This window comes from Pristiophorus japonicus, assembly GCF_044704955.1.
Source record: "Pristiophorus japonicus isolate sPriJap1 chromosome 24 unlocalized genomic scaffold, sPriJap1.hap1 SUPER_24_unloc_1, whole genome shotgun sequence".
NCBI lineage: Eukaryota > Metazoa > Chordata > Chondrichthyes > Pristiophoridae > Pristiophorus > Pristiophorus japonicus.
The window spans coordinates 3,336,348-3,354,578 of record NW_027250648.1 but is presented as its reverse complement, the minus strand read 5'-3'; the positions used below and the strand labels follow the sequence as shown (position 1 = coordinate 3,354,578).

General features: G+C 47.1%; 1 protein-coding gene across 2 annotated transcripts in view; it reads left to right on the top strand.

Moving 5' to 3' along the window:
- The first annotated feature begins 364 nt into the window (after positions 1-364).
- Positions 365-18,231, top strand: part of LOC139241202 (zinc finger protein 436-like) — a 30,884-nt gene continuing 13,017 nt past the window's right edge. Inside the window, exons 1-2 of one of the 2 annotated variants that reach the window (XM_070869868.1) lie at positions 365-6,279; positions 8,299-9,813. In XM_070869868.1, coding sequence (XP_070725969.1) covers positions 8,721-9,668 — 948 coding nt within the window. In that variant the 5' untranslated portion in view covers positions 365-6,279; positions 8,299-8,720 and the 3' untranslated portion in view covers positions 9,669-9,813. The remainder of the gene's footprint in view (positions 6,280-8,298; positions 9,814-18,231) is intronic. The other variant, XM_070869867.1, reaches the window with a different exon arrangement.

Genomic DNA, 18,231 nt, shown 5'->3' with positions numbered 1-18,231 from the left:
AAGCACATGGGATTGGGGGTAGTGTGCTGACATGGATTGAGAACTGGTTGTCAGACAGGAAGCAAAGAGTAGGAGTAAACGGGTACTTTTCAGAATGGCAGGCAGTGACTAGTGGGGTGCCGCAAGGTTCTGTGCTGGGGCCCCAGCTGTTTACATTGTACATTAATGATTTAGACGAGGGGATTAAATGCAGTATCTCCAAATTTGCGGATGACACTAAGTTGGGTGGCAGTGTGAGCTGCGAGGAGGATGCTATTAGGCTGCAGAGTGACTTGGATAGGTTAGGTGAGTGGGCAAATGCATGGCAGATGAAGTATAATGTGGATAAATGTGAGGTTATCCACTTTGGTGGTAAAAACAGAGAGACAGACTATTATCTGAATGGTGACAGATTAGGAAAAGGGAAGGTGCAACGAGACCTGGGTGTCATGGTACATCAGTCATTGAAGGTTAAGAAAGCAAATGGCATGTTGGCCTTCATAGCGAGGGGATTTGAATACAGGGGCAGGGAGGTGTTGCTACAGTTGTACAGGGCCTTGGTGAGGCCACACCTGGAGTATTGTGTACAGTTTTGGTCTCCTAACTTGAGGAAGGACATTCTTGCTATTGAGGGAGTGCAGCGAAGATTCACCAGACTGATTCCCGGGATGGTGGGACTGACCTATGAAGAAAGACTGGATCAACTGGGCTTGTATTCACTGGAGTTCAGAAGAATGAGAGGGGACCTCATAGAAACGTTTAAAATTCTGACGGGTTTAGACAGGTTAAATGCAGGAAGAATGTTCCCAATGTTGGGGAAGTCCAGAACCAGGGGTCACAGTCTGAGGATAAGGGGTAAGCCATTTAGGACCGAGATGAGGAGAAACTTCTTCACCCAGAGAGTGGTGAACCTGTGGAATTCTCTACCACAGAAAGTAGTTGAGGCCAATTCACTAAATATATTCAAAATGGAGTTAGATGAAGTCCTTGCTACTCGTGGGATCAAGGGTTATGGCGAGAAAGCAGGAAGGGGGTACTGAAGTTTCATGTTCAGCCATGAACTCATTGAATGACGGTGCAGGCTAGAAGGGCTGAATGGCCTGCTCCTGCACCTATTTTCTATGTTTCTATGTTTCCTCACTTGCCCTGCTCCATCTCACACTCAACAAGCTCCCTACTGGAGTGGAACTAAACTACAGAACCAGTGGGAACCTGTTTAACCTTCGTCATCTCCAGGCCAGGTCCAAATCCACCCCAACCTCTGTCGTCGAGCTACAGTACGCGGACGACGCCGACGCCTGCGTCTGTGCACATCCAGAGGCTGAACTCCAGGGCATAGTCAACGTATTCACTGAGGCGCATGAAAGCATAGGCCTTACACTAAACATCCGTAAGACAAAGATCCTCCACCAACCAGTCCCCGCCGCACGGTGCGGCCCTGGACAACGTGGACCATTTCCCATACCTCGGGAGCCTCTTATCAACAACAGCAGACATTGACGACGAGATTCAACACCGCCTCCAGTGCGCCAGTGCAGTCTAAAGCCGTCTGAGGAAAAGAGTGTTTGAAGCAGGGAGGAATTCAAATTCCTGGGGCATTGGAACTGGTTCTGGGGGAAGTGGGACCAGTACAAACCGGACAGTCTGCACCTGGGCAGGACTGGAACCAATGTCCTAGGGGGAGTGTTTGCTAGTGCTGTTGGGGAGGAGTTAAACTAATATGGCAGGGGGATGGGAACCAATGCAGGGAGACAGAGGGAAACAAAAAGGAGGCAAAAGCAAAAGACAGAAAGGAGATGAGGAAAAGTGGAGGGCAGAGAAACCCAAGGCAAAGAACAAAAATGCAAGGAGTATCCGCAATAAGGTGGATGAATTAACTGTGCAAATAGATGTTAACAAATATGATGCGATTGGGATTACGAAGACGTGGCTCCAGGATGATCAGGGCTGGGAACTCAACATCCAGGGGTATTCAACATTCAGGAAAGATAGAATAAAAGGAAAAGGAGGTGGGGTAGCATTGCTGGTTAAGGAGGAAATTAAGGCAATAGTTCGGAAGGACATTAGCTTGGATGATGTGGAATCTATATGGGTAGAGCTGCAGAACACCAAAGGGCAACAAACGTTAGAGGGAGTTGTGTACAGACCTCCAAACAGTAGTAGTGATGTTGGAGAGGGCATCAAACATGAAATTATGGGTGCGTGCAATAAAGGTGCAGCAGTTATAATGGGTGACTTTAATATGCACATAGATTGGGCTAACCAAACTGGAAGCAATACGGTGGAGGAGGATTTCCTGGAGTGCATAAGGGATGGTTTTTTAGACCAATATGTCGAGGAACCAACTAGGGGGGAGGCCATCTTAGACTGGGTGTTGTGTAATGAGAGAGGATTAATTAGCAATCTCGTTGTGCGAGGCCCCTTGGAGAAGAGTGACCATAATATGGTGGAATTCTACATTAGGATGGAGAATGAAACAGTTAATTCAGAGACCATGGTCCAGAACTTAAAGAAGGGTAACTTTGAAGATATGAGGCGTGAATTGGCTAGGATTGATTGGCGAATGATACTGAAGGGGTTGACTGTGGATGGGCAATGGCAGACATTTAGAGACCGCATGGATGAACTACAAGAATTGTACATTCCTGTCTGGCGTAAAAATAAAAAAAGGGAAGGTGGCTCAACCATGGCTATCAAGGGAAATCAGGGATAGTATTAAAGCCAAGGAAGTGGCATACAAATTGGACAGAAATAGCAGCGAACCCGGAGAATGGGAGAAATTTAGAACTCAGCAGAGGAGGACAAAGGGTTTCATTAGGGCAGGGAAAATGGATTACGAGAAGAAGCTTGCAGGGAACATTAAGACGGATTGCAAAAGTTTCTATAGATATGTAAAGAGAAAAAGGTTAGTAAAGACAAACATAGGTCCCCTGCAGTCAGAATCAGGGGAAGTCATAACGGGGAACAAAGAAATGGCAGACCAATTGAACAAGTACTTTGGTTCGGTATTCACTAAGGAGGATACAAACAACCTTCCGGATATAAAAGGGGTCAGAGGGTCTAGTAAGGAGGGGGAACTGAGGGAAATCTTTATTAGTCGGGAAATTGTGTTGGGGAAATTGATGGGATTGAAGGGCGATAAATCCCCAGGGCCTGATGGACTGCATCCCAGAGTACTTAAGGAGGTGGCCTTGGAAATAGTGGATGCATTGACAGTCATTTTCCAACATTCCATTGACTCTGGATCAGTTCCTATGGAGTGGAGGGTAGCCAATGTAACCCCACTTTTTAAAAAAGGAGGGAGAGAGATAACAGGGAATCATAGACCGGTCAGCCTGACCTCAGTAGTGGGTAAAATGATGGAATCAATTATTAAGGATGTCATAGCCGTGCATTTGGAAAGAGGTGATATGATAGGTCCAAGTCAGCATGGATTTGTGAAAGGGAAATCATGCTTGACAAATCTTCTGGAATTTTTTGAGGATGTTTCCAGTAGAGTGGACAAGGGAGAAATAGTTGATGTGGTATATTTGAACTTTCAGAAGGCTTTCGACATGGTTCCACACAAGAGATTAATGTGCAAAGTTAAAGCACATGGGATTGGGGGTAGTGTGCTGACATGGATTGAGAACTGGTTGTCAGACAGGAAGCAAAGAGTAGGAGTAAATGGGGACTTTTCAGAATGGCAGGCAGTGACTACTGGGGTACCGCAAGGTTCTGTGCTGGGGCCCCAGCTGTTTACACTGTACATTAATGATTTAGACGAGGGGATTAAATGTAGTATCTCCAAATTTGCAGATGACACTAAGTTGGGTGGCAGTGTGAGCTGCGAGGATGATGCTATGAGGCTGCAGAGCGACTTGGATAGGTTAGGTGAGTGGGCAAATGCATGGCAGATGAAGTATAATGTGGATAAATGTGAGGTTATCCACTTTGGTGGTAAAAACAGACAGACAGACTATTATCTGAATGGTGACAGATTAGGAAAAGGGGAGGTGCAAAGAGATCTGGGTGTCATGGTACATCAGTCATTGAAGGTTGGCATGCAGGTACAGCAGGCGGTTAAGAAAGCAAATGGCATGTTGGCCTTCATAGCGAGGGGATTTGAGTACAGGGGCAGGGAGGTGTTGCTACAGTTGTACAGGACCTTGGTGAGGCCACACCTGGAGTATTGTGTACAGTTTTGGTCTCCGAACCTGAGGTAGGACCTTCTTGCTATTGAGGGAGTGCAGCGAAGGTTCACCAGACTGATTCCCGGGATGGCGGGACTGACCTATGAAGAAAGACTGGATCAACTGGGCTTGTATTCAGTGGAGTTCAGAAGAATGAGAGGGGACCTCATAGAAATGTTTAAAATTCTGACGGGGTTAGACAGGTTAGATGCAGGAAGAATGTTCCCAATGTTGGGGAAGTCCAGAACCAGGGGACACAGTCTAAGGATAAGGGGTAAGCCATTTAGGACCGAGATGAGGAGGAATTTCTTCACCCAGAGAGTGGTGAACCTGTGGAATTCTCTACCACAGAAAGTTGTTGAGGCCAATTCACTAAATATATTCAAAAAGGAGTTAGATGAAGTCCTTACTACTAGGGGGATCAAGGGGTATGGTGAGAAAGCAGGAATGGGGTACTGAAGTTGCATGTTCAGCCATGAACTCATTGAATGGCGGTGCAGGCTAGAAGGGCCGAATGGCCTACTCCTGCACCTATTTTTTATGTTTCTAAGACCAGGCCTTCAAATCTGTCACCAAGCTCAAGGTTTACAGGACTGTAGTAATACCCACCCTCCTGTATGGCTCAGAGACATGGACCATGTACAGTCAACACATCAAGTCACTGGAGAAATACCACCAATGATGTCTCCGCAAGTCCCCTGGGAGAACAGATGCACCAACATTAGCGTCCTCAACCAGGCCATCATCCCCAGCATTGAAGCACTGGCCACACTTGATCAGCTCCACTGGGCAGGCCACATTGTCCACATGCCAGACACAAGTCTCCCAAAGCAAGCGCTCTACTCTGAACTCCTTCACGGCAAACGAGCCAAAGGTGGGCAGGGGAAACATTACAAGGAGAGATTTAGCCGCCGAGTCTGCGGCTGTGGGGCATCTTTGGGCGAGGACGGGCCTTGGTTACTGTGGGGTGTTGCGGGGAGTTCGGCCGCCATCTTTTGGCAGCACATGTCCGCGGCGAGCAGGGAGCAATGGGTGTGGGGCTTCCTCGACATCAATGCTTTCCATTGTCCTGCTACAGAGCAGGGAGCATGCGTGGCGGCCGTCTTACTGCAGGGAGGTCATCAGGTGCAGGATGGGGACCAGTGACATGAATACATGAGAACATAAGAAATAGGAGATGAGTCGGCCATTTGGCCCGTCGGGCCTGCCGCCATTCAATAAGATGATGGCTGCAGTATCTGGGGTGGTTCTCCTTGGAGCAGTGAAGGTACAGGGCAGGTTTAACAGGTTCTCACAATCAGGAAGGCTTTAGATTGAGTCAGGGAACTGTGTGAGCAGAACCACTCTATCAGAGAATGGTTACAGCACGGAAGACCATTCGAGCCGTTGCCGGCTCCCAGCTAGTCCCACTGCCTTGCCCTTTCCCCCGGCCCTGCAAATGTTTTCTTTCAGATACTTATCCAATTCCCTTTTGAAAGCTATGATTGAGTCTGCCTCCACCGCCCTTTCAGGCCTTGTATTCCAGATCCTACTCACTCGCTGCGTAAAAGGAGAACAACCCCAGCTTCTCCAGTCAATCCACATAACTGAAGTCCCTCATCTCGTGAATCATTCTTGTAAATCTTTTCTGCACCCTCTCTAAGGTCTTCACATCCTAATGTGTGGTGCCCAGAATTGGACACAATGCTCCAGTTGAGGCCGAACCAGTGTTTTACAAAGGTTCATCATAAACCTCATTGCTTTTGTACTCTATGATGCCCAGGATCCTGTAAGCTTTTTTAACTGCTTTCTCAACCTGTTCTGCCACGTTCAGTGATTTGTGTACATATACCCGCAGGTCTCACTGTTCATGCACCTGCTTTAGGATTGTACCCTATCGTTTATATTGCCTCTCCTTGTTCATTTAATCATGCTTCTCTAATTTTATTTCTTAACTCTGATTCACGGCCTCATTTTATTTCTTCCTCTGAGCACCTCAACTTCATCTGGCAGCGAATTGTTGGCGAGTGGTGATTGATTGCCCTGGGAACCAACAGGAAGAGAGCTCAGAGGCCGGAGGGCCCAGGGAGCAGCGTGTTCTATAACCAATCGCGGTGCTTGAGGGGTGGATCCTGAGTCGGCCTGTCAGGTGAGTCCGTGTGAACCCCTGTTAAACAATTCAGCTTTTAAAAGTTAAATCGAGATTTCTTTTGTCAACAAAACAGTTTAACATTTGTCAGTATTTTGTTTCCCTGGAGTTCCTATTGAGTTTCAGACACTTCAGTGCTAAGTGGACCAGGTGTTTAAAGGTCATTCATTTCCCTCTTTCCATTTCGCTGTTAGTTAAAGGTACAGAGATTGATTTCCCCTCATTATGCATTTGTAGTAGTTAAAGTAACATCCTTCCTGTTGGTCGTGAGACACATTCTGTGCTGGAGGAGATGGCTGGTGGCAACAGCTTTTTAAAATACTCCACGGAACCACGGGTAGCTCAGCTGCACAGGAGGGAAGGAAGAAGAGTGGAAGAGCAATAGTGGTAGGGGATTTGATACTTGGGGAACAGACAGGTGTTTGTGTGGCTGCAGACGTGACTCCAGGGGTCATGTGTTGCCTCCCTGGTGCCAGGGTCAAGGTTGTCACTGAACGGCTGCAGGACATTCTGAGGGGGCAGCGGGTGAATAGCCAGAGGTCGTGGTCCGTATCGGCACCAATGACAAAGGTGGAAAGCGGGATGAGGTCCTTCAGGCCGATTTTAGGGAGCTAGGAAAGAGATTAAAAAACAGGACCTCAAAGGTAGTAATTTCCGGATTACTTCCGGTGCCACGTGCTGGTGAGTACAGAAATAGGAGGATAGATATGTGGCTTGAGATGATGCAGGAGGGAAGGCATTAGATTCCTGAGGCATTGGGAATGTTTCTGGGGGAGGTGGGACCAGTACAATCCGGGGAGAGCCTAAGCTCGGTGGTGGGAAAATTATGGAAAAAATTCTGAGAGCCAGGCTAAATCTTCATTTGGAAAGACCCGGATTAATCAAGGACAGTCAGCATGGATTTGTTAAGGGAAGGTCAGGTCTGACTAACTTGATTGAATTTTTTGAGGGGCTATACAGGAGGTTCAATGAGGGCAGTGCGTTTGATGTCGTGTATATGGATTTTAGCAAGACTTTTGATAAAGTCCCACATGGCAGACTGGTCACAAAAGCAAAAGCCCATGGGATCCAAGGCAAAGGGGCAAATTGGATCCAAAATTGGCTCGGAGGCAGGAAGCAAAGGGTAATGGTCGATGGGTGTTTTTGTGACTGGAAGGCTGTTTCCAGTGGGGTTCTGCAGGGCTCAGTACTAGGTCCCTTTTTTATCAATGATTTGGACTTGAATGTTGGGTGTATGATTAAGAAGTTTGCAGATGATACAAAAATTGGCCTTGTGGTTGACAATGAAGAAGAAAGCTGTGGATTGCAGGAAGATGTCAATGGACTGATCAGGTGTGCAGAACAGTGGCAAATGGAATTTAATCCAGAGAAGTGTGAGGTCATGCATTCAGGGAGGGCTAACAAGGCAAGGGGATACACAATGAATGGTAGGACACTGAGAAGTGTAGAGGAACAGAGGGACCTTGGAGTGCATATCCACAGATCCATGAAGGTTGCAGGACAGGTAGACATTATAAATACATTAAGAGGATAACTAGAGAAAGAGTGGGGCCCATTAGATACCACAAAGGAAATCTGTGTGTGGAGGCAGAAGATGTGGGTATGATTCTTAATGAATACTCTATCTGTTTTTACAAAAGAGAGGGGCGATGCAGACTTTGCAATGAGGGAGGAGCGTGAAATATTAGATGAGATAAACATAGTTAGAGAGGAAGTATTAAGAGGCAGCTTTGAAAGTGGATAAATCCCCAGATGAAATGTATCCCAGGCTGTGAAGAGAAGCAAAAGAGGAAATAGCAGAGGCTCTGACCATCATTTTCCAATCCACTCTGGCTACAGGTGTGGTGCCAGAGGACTGGAGGACTGCTAATGTTGTACCTTTGTTTAAAAAGGGAGAAAGGGATAGACTGAGTTATTACAGGCCAGTCAGCCTAACCTCAGTTGGGGGAAAATGTTTGGGAAAAAATCCTGAATTTCTCTCCTGTATTTAGTGATGTATTTTGTATACTCCTTTTACAGGGTGTTAGAAGGGGGAAATATGTAAATGGGAAACTCAAACCAAACATCACATCAAGATCTGACAGTCACTCGATGCATCAGGGTCTGAATATCATCGGCCTTTGAATGTGGAAGGAGAAATGTTTCTTTGTTCTGTCTGTGGGAAAAGATTTCAAACATTAGTGTGACTGGAAAAGCACCGAGACACACACACCCGAGTGAGAGTGTTCCAGTGCACTGACTGTAGAAAGAGCTTTAACCAGTTACAGAGCCTGAAAAAACATTGCACCATTCACAGCGGGGAGAAACCGTACATGTGTTGTGTGTGTGAGAGACACAAGGACACCCGCATCACGGAGAAATGTGAGGACTGTGGGAAGGGATTCAATTAACCATCCCGGCTGGAAACTGGGGAGAGGCCGTTCACCTGCTCCCTCTGTTGAATGGGATTCATTCAATTGTCCAACATGCTGACATGCCAGCGAGCTTGCAATAGGGAAAAGCCATTCACCTGCTCCGTGTGTGGGAGGGGATTCACCTGTTCCTCCTACCTCACTGCACACCAATTAGATCATGCTGATGGGAGACCATTTAAATGCTGTGACTGTGGGAACAGCTTTACAACCTCTGAGGAACTGATTACACACCGGCGAGCTCACACTGACGAGACACCATTCTGTTGCTCTCACTGCGGGAAGAGGTTCCGGGAGTCATTCTGCCTAGCTGAACACCAGCTCCTTCACATTCTTCAGAGTCCATTCAGTTGCTCTTGCTGTGGGGAGAAGTTCAGCCAGTCATTGCAACTCGCTGCACACCAGCGAGTTCAAACTGGGGAGAGGCTGTTCACCTGCTCCGTGTGTGGGAAGAGTTTCCCTCGTTCATCCCACCTTTTGAGACACCGGCGTATTCACACCGGGGAAAGGCCCTTCACCTGCTCCGTGTGTGGGAAGAGATTCACTCGGTTATCAATCCTGCTTGGACACCAGAAAGTTCACTCTGATAAGAGACCGTTTAAATTTTCTGATTGTGAGAAGACCTTTAAAAGAAATAATAACCTGCTGATACACCAACGCACTCTCACTGGGGAGAAACCGTACTCCTGCTCCGTGTGTCAGAAGGGATTTGTTGCATTAACCCAGCTGCTGATACACCAACGAGTTCACACCGGGGAGAGGCCGTTCACCTGCTCCGAGTGTGGGAAGGGATTCACTCAGTTATCCAACGTATTAAAACACCAGCGAGTTCACACCGGGGAGAGGCTGTTCACCTGCTCCGAGTGTGGGAAAGGATTCACTGCTTCATCCAGCCTGCTGAGACACCGGCGAGTTCACACATTTCGACCGAAGTTGGATTCTGCTGTAATTGCTGCTGATAATCACATCCAGGACTGAACCATGTTCATTCTGACAGTTGGGGTTTGTTTCTCTCGATGTTAATGACCTCTATAATTGGCTGGAGATTCATATTCTGGATCAATGCCAAATAAATCGGCTTTGTTTCAAATATACTCTGTGTCGAGTATTTGATGTCTCGAAGGTAAGAGGAGACTAATTGATGTACTCTTACCGACTGCTCCATTTTTGGGCCTTTTCTCCTTTATAATTCTAGATTATTTCAGTTCTCAGACCTTCGGTTACTCTCATGGACAAGTCCCAGCTCCCCATACCTTCCAGAGTGCCTCTCCTAGCCTTGGGATCAGGAAAGGAGTTGGTAACACGCCCGGGATCACTAAACACAAAACCCAGTCTGTTAATCATTTTCAGCTACTGGACTTGCTGTGTACCCCACAGCATCTCTCTCCCCTTCAATGTGTGAATGGAGCATCACGCCTGCAAACTTAGTTTTCAATTTAAATCCATCCAGCAGATGTATTGAACAAAAGGTGAACAAGTAGCCAGATGATGGCCCAATAATCCTGCTGTATATTCCAGGCCGATGAGACTCTGTTAAGCTGCTAGTGAGCTGCTCGACTGCTCTGTATTTTGCCTGAATGAAAACAGACTGAAGATTTATCCCAGTGTAACCTTTGCTGTTATGAAATGTGTGTCTTTGAATGAGCCTTGTGTCCCTGCTCATGTCTGCTGCAATTATGTAGAAAGGGGATGTGTAAAGAGATGGTGTTTGTATGGAGATGTGAAACAAGGAATGGTATGTGTGTGTGGCAGTGACACAGCCTTGTGGTCACAGCCAGAACAATGCACAGATAGCCTTGTTGTTATGGTTTGAGCAGGGTCAGATCAAACAAGTTCAGTATAAATATTGCCAATGTAGTCGCAGCTTGTTAGACACACCTAGGGAGAGGAGAACTTGGAATCCACTGCATTATCCCTGTTCTCCGGATCCGGTAACTATCCTCTCTATATTTTTGCAGTGCTGTTCATAATGTCAGTAAAAGACACTCTGTTATTGTGAGCTTGATTATCTGGTGTCTGAGACCACAAGGTTAAATATTTAGAGACAACAAGCTGAACAAGTAAACACATCACGGGCCAATACTCCGGCTCCATATTCACAGGAGAAAGTCTGTTATCTAACTCCTCGAGTGGACAGAATAAAGATACGAACTGTAAAAGCCCCTTGATGCAGTTATAAATAGCTTTCCAATCCTGACTGACATCAATTGGGGGTTGGAGAGTAGGGGTGAAGGAGGGGTTGGGGTGATGGAGGTTGGAAAGTAGGGGTGAAGGAGAGGTTGGGGTGATCGGTGGGGTTGGAGACTAGGGATGAAGGAGGGGTTGGAGAGTAGGGGTGAAGGAGGGGTTGGGCTGAGGGGGGGTTGGAGAGTAGGGTGAAAGAGGAGTTGGGCTGAGGGGATTGGAGAGTAGGGGTGAAAGGAGTTGCGATGAGCAGGGTTGGAGATTTGGGGTGAAAGAGGAGTTGGGGTGCATAAGAAATAGGAGCAGGAATCGGCGATTTGGACCCTTGAGCCTCCTCCGCCATTCTATAAGATCATGGCTGATCTGATCTTGGCCTCAACTCTACTTCCCTGCCCGCTTCCCATAACCCTTGAGTCCCCCATCTCCACCTTAAATATATTCAATGACCCAGCCTCCACAGCTCTCTGGGGTAGACAATTCCAAAGACTCACGACTCAGAGAAGAAATTCCCCCATCTCTGTTTTAAATGGGTGACCCCAAGTTCCAATTTCCCTTTATGAGCTGAAACACCTTCTCTGCATCTACCCTGTCAAGCCCCCTGAGAATCTTATACATTTCAATAAAATCACCTCTCATTCTTCTAAACTTCAATGAGTATAGGCCCAACCTGCTCAACCTTTTTTCATAAGACAACCCTTTCATCTCAGGAATCAACCTAGTGAATCCTCTCGCCAATGCAAGTATATCCCTCCTTAAATAAGGAGACCAAAACTGTATGAAGTACTCCAGGTGTGGCCTCACCAATACTCTGTACAATTGTAGCAGAACTTCTCTGCCTTTATACTCTATCCCCCTTGCAATAAAGGCCAACATTCCATTTGCCTTCCTGATTACTTGCTGTACCTGCATACTAACTTTTTGTATTTCACGTACAAGGACTCCCAGATCCCTCTGTACCGCAGCATTTTGAAGTCTCTCTCCATTTAAATAATAAATAGCTTTTTTATTCTTCCGACCAAAGTGGATAACCTCATATTTTCCCACATTATACTCCATCTGCCAAATTTTTGCCCACTCATTTAACCTTTCACTTACACTGAGACACCAAATCCAGGGACCACTTACACAGACACAAAATGGGAATGGGAGAGCCTCAGTATGGGTTATGGTTGTGAATCCAGCTGTAGTGAGGGCGGAAGGCGGGTAATGGATGAAGTTCTGACGGTGGAATTAGTTGGGGACTGGTGGGGCCTGGTGATAGGTTATTGTCAGAAGCCCTTTTCAGGCAGGCCGATAATTGGATGTAACCAGCGCAACACCTGGATCCACATGTTCTTGTCCCAAATTCTAATGTCCCTGATGATTTTTTTTCTGAGAAATGTCGAGATGTGAAAGGAAGGAGGAAAGCGGACTCAGTCAAAAAGAAGGTTCCTGGAATGAACAATTCATGAGGCTGTTTTTTTTAAACTTGTCTGCGTGAGGTTTATAAAAAAATGAAATTAAAATCGACGGGTCTAGTGACACTGCATTGTCAATAGTGGTTTCTAACCCTAATCACTAACTCGTAAACCGAACATCGTATCGACTATCCCCAACCAATAACCATCAGCCCCAACCACTAACCCCTAAACCTACACCCAAACCCCAGCCTGTAACCAAGGATTATTGAAAGGATCAATGGAGGACCCAATGACATGATAAAGGATGTATTTGAAACAATGATCTCGATTTAAAGAAATAGTGCAAGGTATGATAGTAACAAGAGATTAAATCAACAAGACCATCAAAATCAGCAGTGACAATTACAAAATTATGAACATTTCAAAGGCTGTTACGTGCAACATGTGTGGAGGAGTTTTTAAAAATCAGATCCAAAATGGGATAACTGGTGCAGAAAATAACAGATTTAAAATCTAATGCAAGATAATTCTATAAAGGGGTGGGTCACCAGAACTTCAGATGAGTGTAAAGTGAGACATTACAGTTCAGTGTATCACACCAACAAGCCATGTTACACAAACGGAACAAGTTTGGGATATGATGTGATAGAATGAGAACTAAAATAATCTGGTGCAAGAAAAGGCCCAAAAATGGAACAGTCGGTAACAGAACATCAATTAATCTCTTATCACGTTTTGAATTGAATATATAATAGCTCATTGAATATATTCAAATCACAGATAGATAGATTTTTAACCAATAAGGGAATTATAACATTGTAACATTGTTATTACCAATTTAAGGGTATCTAAGGGTTAAGGCATGGCAGGAGAGGTCGGTCTCGTGATATGCTCCTCCTGTACCATGTGGGAACTCGGGGACACTTCCGGTGTCCCTGGGGACTACGTGTGTAGGAAGTGTATCCGCCTCGAGCTCCTGACGGTCCGCGTTGCGGAATTGGAGCTGAGGGTGGATTCACTCTGGAGCATCCACGACGCTGAGAATGACGTGAGTATCACGTGTAGTGAGTTGGTCTTACCGCAGGAGAAGGGTCCACAGCCAGATAGGGAATGGAAGACCAGCAGGAAGAGCAGTGCAAGAAAGGTAGTGCAGGGGTCCCCTGTGGTCATCCCCCTGCAAAACAGATACACCGCTTTGAGTACTATTGGGGGGGATGACTCATCAGGGGAGGGCAGCAGCAGCCAAGTTCATGGCACCGTTGCTGGCTCTGCTGCACAGGAGGGCAGGAAAAAGACTGGGAGCGCGATAGTGATGGGGGATTCAATGGTGAGGGAAATAGATAGGCGTTTCTGCGGCCGCAACCGAGACTCCAGGATGGTATGTTGCCTCCCTGGTGCAAGGGTCAAGGATGTCTCGGAGCGGGTTCAGGACATTCTGAAATGGAAGGGAGAACAGCCAGTTGTCGTGGTGCACATTGGTACCAACGACATAGGTAAAAAAAAGGGATGAGGTCCTACGAAACGAATTTAAGGAGCTAGGAGCTAAATTAAAAAGTAGGACCTCAAAAGTAGTAATCTCGGGATTGCTACCAGTGCCACATGCTAGTCAGAGTAGGAATCGCAGGATCGCGCAGATTAATATGTGGCTTGAGCAGTGGTGCAGCAGGGAGGGATTCAAATTCCTGGGGCATTGGAACCGGTTCTGGGAGAGGTGGGTCCAGTACAAACCGGACGGTCTGCACCTGGGCAGGACCGGAACCAATGTCCTAGGGGGAGTGTTTGCTAGTGCTGTTGGGGAGGAGTTAAACTAATATGGCAGGGGGATGGGAACCAATGCAGGGAGACAGAGGGAGACAAAAAGGAGGCAAAAGCAAAAGACAGAAAGGAGATGAGGAAAAGTGGAGGGTAGAGAAACCCAAGGCAAAGAATAAAAAGGGCGACTGTACAGCTAAATTCTAAAACGACAAAGGGTGTTAAAAAAACAAGCCTGAAGGCTTTGTGTCTTAATGCAAGGAGTATCCGCAATAAGGTGGATGAATTAACTGTGCAAATAGATGTTAACAAATATGATGTGATTGGGATTACGGAGACATGGCTCAGGATGATCAGGGCTGGGAACTCAACATCCAGGGTTATTCAACATTCAGGAAGGATAGAATAAAAGGAAAAGGAGGTGGGGTAGCATTTCTGGTTAAAGAGGAGATTAATGCAATAGTTAGGAAAGACATTAGCTTGGATGATGTGGAATCTATATGGGTAGAGCTGCAGAACACCAAAGGGCAAAAAACGTTAGTGGGAGTTGTGTACAGATCTCCAAACAGTAGTAGTGATGTTGGGGAGGGCATCAAACAGGAAATTAGGGGTGCATGCAATAAAGGTACAGCAGTTATAATGGGTGACTTTAATATGCACATAGATTGGGCTAGCCAGACTGGAAGCAATACGGTGGAGGAGGATTTCCTGGAGTGCATAAGGGATGGTTTTCTAGACCAATATGTCGAGGAACCAACTAGGGGGAAGGCCGTCTTAGACTGGGTGTTGTGTAATGAGAGAGGATTAATTAGCAATCTCATTGTGCGAGGCCCCTTGGGGAAGAGTGACCATAATATGGTGGAATTCTGCATTAGGATGGAGAATGAAACAGTTAATTCAGAGACCATGGTCCAGAACTTAAAGAAGGCTAACTTTGAAGGTATGAGGCGTGAATTGGCTAGGATAGATTGGCGAATGATACTGAAGGGGTTGACAGGATGAGCAATGGCAGACATTTAGAGACCGCATGATGAATTACAACAATTGTACATTCCGTCTGGCGTAAAAATAAAAAAGGGAAGGTGGCTCAACCATGGCTATCTGGGGAAATCGGGGATAGTATTAAAGCCAAGGAAGTGGCATACAAATTGGCCAGAAATAGCAGCGAACCTGGGGACTGGGAGAAATTTAGAACTCAGCAGAGGAGGACAAAGGGTTTGATTAGGGCAGGGAAAATGGAGTACGAGAAGAAGCTTGCAGGGAACATTAAGGCGGATTGCAAAAGTTTCTATAGGTATGTAAAGAGAAAAAGGTTAGTAAAGACAAACGTAGGTCCCCTGCAGTCAGAATCGGGGGAAGTCATAACGGGGAACAAAGAAATGGCAGACCAATTGAACAAGTACTTTGGTTCGGTATTCACTAAGGAGGACACAAACAACCTTCCGGATATAAAAGTGGTCAGAGGGTCTAGTAAGGAGGAGGAACTGAGGGAAATCTTTATTAGTCGGGAAATTGTGTTGGGGAAATTGATGGGATTGAAGGCCGATAAATCCCCAGGGCCTGATGGACGGCATCCCAGAGTACTTCAGGAGGTGGCCTTGGAAATAGCGGATGCATTGACAGTCATTTTCCAACATTCCATTGACTCTGGATCAGTTCCTATGGAATGGAGGGTAGCCAATGTAACCCCACTTTTTAAAAAAGGAGGGAGAGAGAAAGCAGGGAATTATAGACCGGTCAGCCTGACCTCAGTAGTGGGTAAAATGATGGAATCAGTTATTAAGGATGTCATAGCAGTGCATCTGGAAAATGGTGACATGATAGGTCCAAGTCAGCATGGATTTGTAAAAGGGAAATCATGCTTGACAAATCTTCTGGAATTTTTTGAGGATGTTTCCAGTAGAGTGGACAAAGGAGAACCAGTTGATGTGGTGTATTTGGACTTTCAGAAGGCTTTCGACAAGGTCCCACACAAGAGATTAATGTGCAAAGTTAAAGCACATGGGATTGGGGGTAGTGTGCTGACGTGGATTGAGAACTGGTTGTCAGATAGGAAGCAAAGAGTAGGAGTAAATGGGTACTTTTCAGAATGGCAAGCAGTGACTAGTGGGGTACCGCAAGGTTCTGTGCTGGGGCCCCAGCTGTTTACATTGTACATTAATGATTTGGACGAAGGGATTAAATGTAGTATCTCCAAATTTGCGGATGACACTAAGTTGGGTGGCAGTATGAGCTGCGAGGAGGATGCTATTAGGCTGCAGAGTGACTTGGATAGGTTAGGTGAGTGGGCAAATGCATGGCAGATGAAGTATAATGTGGATAAATGTGAGGTTATCCACTTTGGTGGTAAAAACAGAGAGACAGACTATTATCTGAATGGTGACAGATTAGGAAAAGGGAAGGTGCAACGAGACCTGGGTGTCATGGTACGTCAGTCATTGAAGGTTGGCATGCAGGTACAGCAGGCGGTTAAGAAAGCAAATGGCATGTTGGCCTTCATAGCGAGGGGATTTGAGTACAGGGGCAGGGAGGTGTTGCTACAGTTGTACAGGGCCTTGGTGAGGCCACACCTGGAGTATTGTGTACAGTTTTGGTCTCCTAACTTGAGGAAGGACACTCTTGCGATTGAGGGAGTGCAGCGAAGATTCACCAGACTGATTCCTGGGATGGTGGGACTGACCTATCAAGAAAGACTGGATCAACTGGGCTTGTATTCACTGGAGTTCAGAAGAGTGAGAGGGGACCTCATAGAAACGTTTAAAATTCTGACGGGTTTGGACAGGTTGGATGCAGGAAGAATGTTCCCAATGTTGGGGAAGTCCAGAACCAGGGGTCACAGTCTAAGGATAAGGGGTAAGCCATTTAGGACCGAGATGAAAAGAAACTTCTTCACCCAGAGAGTAGTGAAGCTGTGGAATTCTCTACCACAGAAAGTAGTTGAGGCCAATTCACTAAATATATTCAAAAGGGAGTTAGATGAAGTCCTTACTACTCAGAGGATCAAGGGGTATGGCGAGAAAGCAGGAATGGGGTACTGAAGTTGCATGTTCAGCCATGAACTCATTGAATGGTGGTGCAGGCTCGAAGGGCCGAATGGCCTACTCCTTCACCTATTTTCTATGTTTCTATAAATCAAATATTCGACACACTGTGTTTGAAAAAAGCTGATTTATTTAATATTTATCCAGAATATTAAACTCAAGCCCAGTTATAGCAGTTCGTAATAATGGGCCCAAATTTCCACATGATTCGCGCCTGATTTTTAGGAGCAACTGGTGGAGAACAGACTATTTTAGAAATCGCAATTCTCCACATTTTTTTTTCAACAGTTCTAGTTTAGAACAGAATTTTTTCTTCAAAAGGGGGCGTGTGTGGCCACTGACACCTGATTTGAAAGTTTCCACAGTGAAAATGTACTCCAAACTAAAGTAGAATGGAGCCAGTGAAGATTTTTATAGAACTGAAAAAACCTTAGCGGGAGCGGGAGCGAGAGCGAGAGCGAGAGAGAGAGAGAGAGAGAGAGAGAGAGGGAGGGGGGGGGGGGGGGAGGGAGGGAGAGAGAGAGGGGGAGGGAGGGAGGGAGAGAGAGAGAGAGGGGGAGGGAGGGAGAGGGAGGGAGAGAGAGAGAGAGAGGGGGAGAGAGAGAGAGAGAGAGAGAGGGGGAGGGAGAGAGAGAGAGAGCGCGGGGGGGGCGTCGGGTCGGGGAACAGGAGCGTGGGTCGGGTCAGTCGGGGGGGGGGGGGAAGCGGGTCTCGGGTCGGGGCGGGGGGGGAGCGGGTCTCGGGGCGGGGCGGGGGGGAGCGGGTCTCGGGTCGGGGGGGAGCGGGTCTCGGGTCGGGGCGGGGGGGAAGCGGGTCTCGGGGCGGGGCGGCGGGGGAGGTGGGAGCGCGTGTCGGGTCGGAGCAGGTGTCGGGTCGGGTCTGGTCGGCGGGGGTGGGGGGAGTGAGTGTCGGGTCCGGTCGGGTGGGAAGCAGGAGCTGGCCGTGGGAGGAGCCTCATTCATGCAGCCCCAGTGAAGCCATTGGGCCAGGGCTAGGGGCTGCGTGCTTCGGGCCCCTCCCACACAGTTCGGCGCCTGGAGCTACTGCACTTGCGTGCCAACTGTAGCGCGCATGTGCAGAAGTCCCGGCACTGTTTTCAGCGTCGGGACCTGGCTCCGCCCCCCCACAGCTCGTGCTGGCTGCGCCGAGGGCCAGAGGACCTGT